We start from the raw sequence: 8,679 nt of genomic DNA on the forward strand, positions 1-8,679 counted from the left end.
AGCAGATGCAAGTTCAAAATTTAGGGAGAAATCAAAGACATAAACTTTTAATTGCAATAAAGTTACATACAAATCTTTGCTTGCATGAATAATTGTTTTTCTCACACTTTCTTTACAATTTGTATAGCTATTCTTATATTTTTCGTTGAAGTTATTTTCGGGACAAAGAAGTTCATCAATTTGTAGGTGAAATTATTTGTGTAGCTATTTTTTTTTTTTAAAGAGCTTATACATTAATTACATAACTTAAATTGGCACTTAGGTGTGAAATAATTCCCGCTTAGATCTTTGTAATCTCGCCTAAAATCTGTTTAACCCGCTAAACACCAAAATAAAATCCCGCTCAATTGTCCCTCCACTTATTTTATTTTTTGTCCAAGGCTAGTTGAATTGCCATGTTTTAATAGGTGATTTACAGACTTCATAGGTACACTAGTTGTACCCCTAGCCTTTTCCTAAATTTACCCTCTAACTATGGTTAATCAAACTTTTCCAAAATTATGTTTGAATGAAATTAAATTATTGGCTCGAAAATTTGGAAAAATAATTGAAGTAATTACGAGGTATATACATGGGAATAACATAACGTTAACCAAACAGAACATAAAAAACATAATTATATTATTTTAATGAATTATAACCTCCCATGCAATATAACATTAACCTTTATTGTGATATAAATTAATTATCTCCTCTCCTATCTTACCTAAACTGCTTAGACTTGAAAATGAGTGAAAATAAGACGAGTAATACGGAAAAGTAGCCATATTTCATGATGTTTAAGCCAATTTTGCCATTTATTTATTGAAAGAATATGGTTTAGTTTTTAATTTTATCTCTTTGCTTTTAGAGATTAGGATAATTAGATTCCTCATTACGTCAATTCCTGTCAAATTTGGAATGGAAGCTTCATGTCTTGGCATCTAGCCTAACTTAATCCTCTTCATTCTCTCTCTTTCTCTCTCCTTTGAAAATTCCTTTCACTTTACTGGTCAATGCCAGAGAATTAGATTCTTTACTGTTTTTCACTTTTTTTTTTTTTTGTTCTCATTTTCCAGATTAATGGCTGATTAATTATCACAATTTTATGCAGGATCTCCTATTCCTTCTGAAGCCAGATCTTCGTTGTTGATGCTTTCATAATCCACTACTTCTGTGGATTATGACATCAACTTTCCCATCAAATTTCAGGATTCTTTTTTTTTTTTTTTGAATCTGTCATTTTTCTGGGTTGATTTTATTTTGGAAATTGGCTCCATAATTTTTCAATAATTTGAAGAAACCCCCTTTAATTTTTCAGGGTCTAATAAATTTGTGAAAATGATACAGTAATTTTGCACAGATTTGTAAAACCCGCTTCTATTTTTTTTTCTGAAATGGCAACCTAATTGTTCCAAAATTTACGAACCCTTTTAATTTTTCTGGGTTTTTCTTTCAGAATAATGGAAGATCAGGGGTTTTGTGTTGAAAATTTGAATTTAGTCATAGTAGAAGGAGAAGAAGAAGAGGAATTTCGAAGTTGTTGTGAGGAAGATAGTGAAGATGAATGTTTGAATGAAGAAGATAGTGAAGAATGTTTGAGTGAAGAAGATAGTGAAGATGAATGTTTGAAGGAAGGAAATAGTGAAGATGAATGTTTGAAGGAAGGAAATAGTGAAGATGAATGTTTGAAGGAAGGAAATAGTGAAGATGAATGTTTGAAGGAAGAAGATAGTGAAGATGAATGTGATGAATTAACAGTAAAGATGTGTTTTAAGGGTATTTCAATTGATGGGTTTGGTGAATCTTGTAGTTCTGGGTTTACTGGAATTGGTGTTGTTATTCAAGGTTCAAAAGAATTTTCTGATATAATTGTTCAGAAAAGGCTTGAATTTTATGTTGATGGTTTAGTTGCTGATTATTTGGCTTTGATGGATGGTTTGCTTGAGGTTTTTAAGAGTAGTAACAATAATATTAGACGTGTTTTCGCTACGACTGATTCTAAGACTCTCTATGAACAGGTATTGCTGTGTTCTATTTGTATCTTGTGATGTTATGGATTCATATTGTTTCGAATATTGTCGAAATTTTCTGAGTTGGGGTTTAATTGTGCTGCTGAAGTTTTTTGGTCTTTAGGAATATTTTCATGCCATGTAGAATTCTTACAAATGAACCGCTAGTAGAAAATTATATACTGTAAATATGAGACGTTTTTTGTGTTCTGCATTGAATAAGATTGAGTTAGCTGCTTGTTCTGTGCTGATTGCTTCAATCATTCACTGAGCTAATTCGTTTATTCTTTGGTTTTACTGGTCATAGAAGTAATTTATATATGTTGACCTCAGCAATTGAAATTTCACCGATATTGGATTTCAATAAAGGCGGATTGTATTGGTTGATGGTAATTTAACTATGTTGTTCTCATTGCATCTTGATAACTTATCGTTTTGTGAATATGTGACTGCTGGCAGCTTGATTTTGGGTTGTGTATTATGATATGAAAAGTGAAGAAGCATATAATTTAAGTCTTCTGGCTTTATCTAAATTTGTAATATTCCAGATTGCATAGGTTAATGATTCATGTATACTTTTATATGGCAGATGTTTTCTAATACGTAATTGTTTAGTGCATAGGTTTGTCTCTGTATAGCTGTTGATTTGTTATTTTGTCTCACAGATCATGCTTAAGGAGAGCCTTGTTATTCCTCTCATAGTAGCATTAAGGGAGAGAATACTTGAACTTGTGGGTCGGTTAGATGCTTTTAGTTTGAAACATGTCCCAAGTGTTGAAGTGGAGAGGCCTTTGCAACTGGCTCAGGTGGCAATTGGTTTGTTCACCTTACAAGAGGAGAGTCATGGTTCACTTCAAAATTGTTCGTTATGTTGTGATGATAAGCCATCTTCAATGATGCTCACTTTAAGATGCTCACACAAATATTGTTCCCAATGCCTGAAGACCCATGCTAATGAAAAAGTAGAGGCTGGTCAAGTCCCCATTGGATGCCCTGAGATAAGATGCAACTACTTGCTCTCGAAATCCGAATGCAAGTTATTTCTTCCAGTTATTTCCTTTGATGTTTTAGACAAAGCAATAGAAGAATTTAATGTGCTTAGTTCAGATAAAATTTACTGTCCCTATCAAAATTGTTTGGCTCTGCTTGATCCTAGTGAGGCAACCTCCTCAGATGAATCCAATGGGTGTTGCATTGATTGTCCAGTTTGTCAGAGATCTATCTGTGTGAATTGTGGGGTTCCCTGGCATAATTCATTAACTTGTGGGGAGTATCAAGATCTTCCACTGGACGAGAGAGGCTCCTCGGATCTTTCTTTGCACTGTTTGGCACAGGATAGGGGATGGAGGCGTTGCCAACAGTGCAGGAGGATGATTGATCTGGCGCAAGGTTGTTACCACATGACCTGCTGGTAAGCGTTCCTCTATCTTGAATGTAATCTTACAAAATCCTATATGCAGTTTTTTTAGTCAGTTGACAAGAACATAGAACATGCCAGAATTGCTTATGAGATGATGGTACTGAAGATATGAAAAATGTTATCAAATGTGGTTGGAATTTGCTCCTCTTATCAGATTATGTGTATTACATACTGTTACATGAGTTACATTGATTCTACATATTTGTAAAGAATCAAGGCATGCTAAAAACAAGATTTTATTAGTTTCAAAGGAAGTAGGGGTTCAGGTAAGGGAAATTTAAGTATTTTATGAGGAGTCACCCAACAGTACTTTTGGAGGAAAAAGGAAACTTTTTTACTAGGGATGTGATGGATGTGTATCATATCCATGCGTCCTTTGAAAACTACAAGAGTAAGGGTCACCCACAATACTTTTGATTTTTTGAATGAAAAAATATCCATACTTCCTTTGAAATTTACAAGAAAAAGGGTCACCCAACAATACATTTAGATGAAAAAGGAAACTTTTATACTAGGGATGTGTATCATACCCATATGTCCTTTGAATTTCACAAGAATAAGAGAAGGGGGGGCGGGGGGAAGAGAGGTTAATATAAGGATCCTATGTGGAAGCGGATGATTTTAGGTGAAGAAAGTTAATGGAAAACTATTTATTCAAGATAAAATGTATTGCTAAATATTGATTTATGTGAAATACAATTAAGTAAGATGCAAAGAGTTAATTAATTTTTAGACATTCAATACTGAGCATGTAGAATTGCATGGAGATATTGCATGAGAGAGTGGTAGAAGAGAACAGGATTTGTGTGGGGTGGGGGTAGGGGTGGGGGTGAGAGGTTGAATGAAGAATGTATAAAACAATAGATTTAGATGCAAAGGATTCCTAGATAAAATCAGGATCTCGTAGAAATTGATGTTTTCAGAGACTTGTTTTGGTAGATTTTTCATTACACAAACTAATGTTAAAAAGAGCATTGGGCAATAGTTAGTCAAAGTTCATCAGCTACAACAAGCAGGAAGAGGCTGTGACTGGAACAGTTTTAATTTGAAATCATCTTATAGTAATGGATTTTTGGATTGAATATTTGAAACGTTTTGAGATTTGAGGTTTAAGAGTATGCAGAGCATTTAATGATGCTTTTCGGAAGTGTTAAAATATTATAGATGAAGAGAAGTGAAATAATGGATATGAATCTTTGTCCGACAAATTTCAAGGCTAAGAAACCACTCCTTCACAATGATAGGTTCATCAAATCAACACTGATACCCTTTAGTCTAGGTCATCAAATGAAATAAAAAGAACAAGGTTAGAGCCAAAAAGCAATCTCATCTATAAAGATCTGAGGAATTTATATGTTCTCTTGAATAGTCAAATTCTTGCTGTAATGCAACACAAATTTCACATGACACTTTAAAATAACTTAGAAAATAACAGTAAAGTTGCTGTCTTTGATGCTTAGTCTCCAAATGAGTAGCCATGAAATATACTGAGCATGTAGCTAAGCCTACTAGAATATGACAACTACACTTTTTTTTTTTTTAATTATGTGTACTATCCTTGAAACGTTTGAAATATAAAAAATGTACTAACATCTTTTTCTTGGGTTCTATGCACTTCATCTTTAGTCCATTTTGACAATCCTCTTTTGATATCTTACCTCACAATACTTATACCTTTCCATCAAGAATTTCGTTCCTTTTTGCTAGAACACTCCACAAATCTCGACGTCCTCGAAATATTCTGTTATATTAGTCTACTACTGAAACTAAAAATCATTAGGAGTTTAGGACATGGAGTTCTCATTTTTTTTATTGAAATCATGAACCAACCACAAAATCTATGATTTTCTTCTAGCATTTTATTTTGCTCTTTTTTTTTTTTTTTTTGGAAAGGCTTAACCTTTTGCTTTCTTTGAGAAATTTTAGGTTAGAGTTAATTTTTTCTTCAATGTGATCTTCAACAGAAGCTATATTAAGACTTCCCAGCCATGGATTTACATTTTTGTTATTCTATGGGTTGCTATGAAATTTTCCATTTGGGTTGTTCAAGCTCCTTCAACACTCTTTCTATTTCACTTTGCACATCTTCATCTACAATTTCATGTGCTTCATAAGGAAATTTTGATATATATACCCTTATGCATGCTGAATCTCAGAGGCTTGTCAGAAATACTCTCTGTATTAGATGAAAATTTTGATTCTATTGATCATCCAAGGCCTTGTAGGCTCTAATAATAGAATAATAGCATAAAACCATGAATAGACGAGGAATGGAATTAGGTTTCTGATCTATGTGAACACCGGGGGTGTTTTTGTTGATCGGAATTGAACAAGCACTAAAATTTAGGGTAGATCCTTAGCATGGTGTGTTGAATACTATAGTTTATTTTCCTTATACTTTCAGTGGAAACAGGAATCTAGTATCTTTTTATAATTTTGGTGGGAGAAGAAATTGGTACACATATATTCTTCAGGAGATACTTTTATTAGATTATCAGATTTTAAGATTTTTTTGTGAATTTTGTGCCTAAGGAGTCATAGGCTGTATTAGGCATTCTAGGGAAAATATTCAGTTTTTCAAAATATTTTTGGTTGAGCCTTAATTTAACGAAGTGACATTTCTTTCATAATATCTGAATTCTGAACTATGTCCACTTTCTCTTTTTGGGTTGATCCTTTTTACTATGTCCACTTGAAACATGCCAATAGCATCATGAAAACACTCGAGGAAAGTATTTTGTGAACTGACCCTTCGATCTTTTCTCCACATTCTACACATCACTTTCTCTTATTCCCTTCTGCTGCTCACACTCTCTTTCCTTCTCATCTGTCTGTGAAAAGCACTATAAGTGGTGCTTATTGGTCTTCGAGGTATATCTACAGGAAAGATATTGAGGGTGAAGCTCAAGTCCATGCGCTCTTCGGATTTATTCAACTTATAAAGGCTGCATTGTTCCATTCTCATGATTCTTTTAACTTAAAATTCCGTGTCTCTGTCTCATTGTCAACTAGTACCCATTCTCTAGTAGCCTGCAATGAAAGCTGTTAGGGTATTTATACATGTAAAGGACGGAACGGTATTTTCATTGCATTAGGTATTATGTATTTCTCTATAAGGGAAAGAAGGAGAGTTAAACTCAAGTCCATATGGTCTTGGGCTTTATTTATGTCAACTTTTAAAGGCTGCATTTGCATATTCCATTTTCTTGATCCTTTCTACATAAAATTCATTGTCTCATCGTCGTCAACCTAATATTTATCCTCTAGCAGTCTGCAGCAAATGCATTTTGACAATCTTGATCTAACTTAGTAATGAGGGTAGGAATCATTACAAATTTATAACACATGTATACATAACATTGCATTAGTTTATAGAGTAGAACTGGTATATTTTTTCAGGATTAATTTTCTTTAGAATGAGTTTAATGAACCTATTGTTTCATTCATTAAGGGGGTGATTGAATGTAATGAACTATTACTGCATCAATAACTATTAAATACAACTCCCAGTTTTCATTAATAGTAGCAGTCCATACGGGCTAGTAGATGTATTTGTTGTTCTCCATTTGGTTTTTGGTAGAGAACTTGCTTAATTTCACTGGCCAAGACTCATCTCCCAGTTTTCATTAATATGCTGGAAGCCTAGGCAGCTGCAGGGAACGAAACCTGGAAAACCTCATAAAAATGGCGAAGGATCATCTCTCTCTCTCTCTCTCTCTCTCTCTCTCTCTCTCTCTCTCTCTCTCTCTCTCTCATATGTATCCTCATACAATGATCTGAATCTTTTTTTAATTTGTTCCAAATTTTCTTAAAGATCTAGACCTCATGGGGCATCCCTATTTGTTTTGAATGTTTTTCATATATCCCACACCCACATGCAAGTTCCCTTGGTTCATGAATGATGTTCTTTAAGCTCTGGGATATGTGAAAAATAAGTGATTAGTTTTGCAGATATGTCCAAAATGTGAATAATTTCTTAATTAGCATTTTGCTCAACCCAAACACCAGTTTTCATCTTGATGGGGTTTCTCCTACTTTAAAAGTTCTAAATCTGCTGCAGCATAATGGCCATGCTATCTGAAAAGAAAAGTAGTTGATTCTGAACAATTTGCACTGTCTCACATTCTCACTGATGCATCTGCTTTATCCAAGCCCTTAAATAGTCTTTGCTCCTTTCATTTACAGTATATGCATTAGTAATCCATAATCCATAGTGTAGTTAATAATCAGATAATATGACATGGTTTGTAGTAAATTGTACTGAGCTGATTCCCTTTTTTATTTTTTATTTTTATCTGCAGGTGTGGCCATGAGTTTTGCTATTCCTGTGGTGCTGAATATAGGGATGGGCAAAAAACATGTCAATGTGCTTTCTGGGATGAAGGTTGTTCCGAGGATTCTGTTGGGCCTACCACCCCTGAGACTGACCATTGGGCATGGAATTCATTTGATACATTTCCCATGATCCTAGATGCTTACTCTGATCAAGAGCGTTCGCAACTGGCTATCATTCAGAGATTCCTTGCTGGTGGCTTTAGCTTGAGTGACCATCGCTCTTGTCAGTTGCCACCTCCACCATGTACAGATTCCTATATTGATGCCATGAAAGATCTCCATCAGCTTCCTTGGCTGGAGAGGTTTGTTTCTGTAATAAGTGATAATTATTATGATGACTACATTCGCTAACACCGCTGTTAAGATCAATTGAGATTGTATTTCCCAAATTCACTATTGTGGGGAAGCATTGGAGTTTCTTACTCTTTCGAATTGTTTGAACTGCAGTGTTCGTAAGTGTACACTTTGAATGTAGTTTTCATTGATCATACATGTGATTGTGCCTCATCACCTGTCTACGTCTGCTTTTGTACTCCTGCAAAAATATTCTAATTTATTTTCTTGTAAGAGTTTAAAGTGGAAATCATTGGCAAAACTGCATTAGAGTTTAACAATTTCTATGCACAATTATTCCTCTATTTTTTATTAGTTTACTACTCACGTAAGTTACTTTTAACTTTCTCTTGAAAGTATGTACTCCGTAATAAGCAGATATAAATTGAAAGGTCCGAAGTTATACACACTGTGAGCTAACAGTTTCTATGTTACACAATATGTTTTCAGCCGTATTTGGTCCTAAGATGTCACAGAATAAATAGTATTTTCATTAATCTTTATTCATAAGAACTTAAAATCAGTATTATATGTTTAGATCGTGGGTTAGGTTTAGATAACCCCAAAGCTTGTGGACTCAGCATGGCCAAACCATCTTTA

The 8,679-nt window shown here is 34.1% G+C and overlaps 1 protein-coding gene across 1 annotated transcript; it reads left to right on the top strand.

Annotated features, from left to right (window-relative positions):
* Positions 1-846: 846 nt before the first annotated feature.
* LOC110695000 lies at positions 847-8,360 on the top strand. Its single transcript, XM_021872197.1, has 3 exons — positions 847-2,000; positions 2,657-3,402; positions 7,713-8,360. The coding sequence occupies exons 1-3, from the start codon at positions 1,443-1,445 to the stop codon at positions 8,095-8,097; spliced, it is 1,689 nt and encodes a 562-aa protein (XP_021727889.1). The 5' UTR covers positions 847-1,442; the 3' UTR covers positions 8,098-8,360.
* Positions 8,361-8,679: the final 319 nt, after the last annotated feature.

The sequence above is a fragment of the Chenopodium quinoa genome, unplaced genomic scaffold (genome assembly GCF_001683475.1).
Source record: "Chenopodium quinoa cultivar QQ74 unplaced genomic scaffold, ASM168347v1, whole genome shotgun sequence".
Classification (NCBI taxonomy): Eukaryota; Viridiplantae; Streptophyta; class Magnoliopsida; order Caryophyllales; family Amaranthaceae; genus Chenopodium; species Chenopodium quinoa.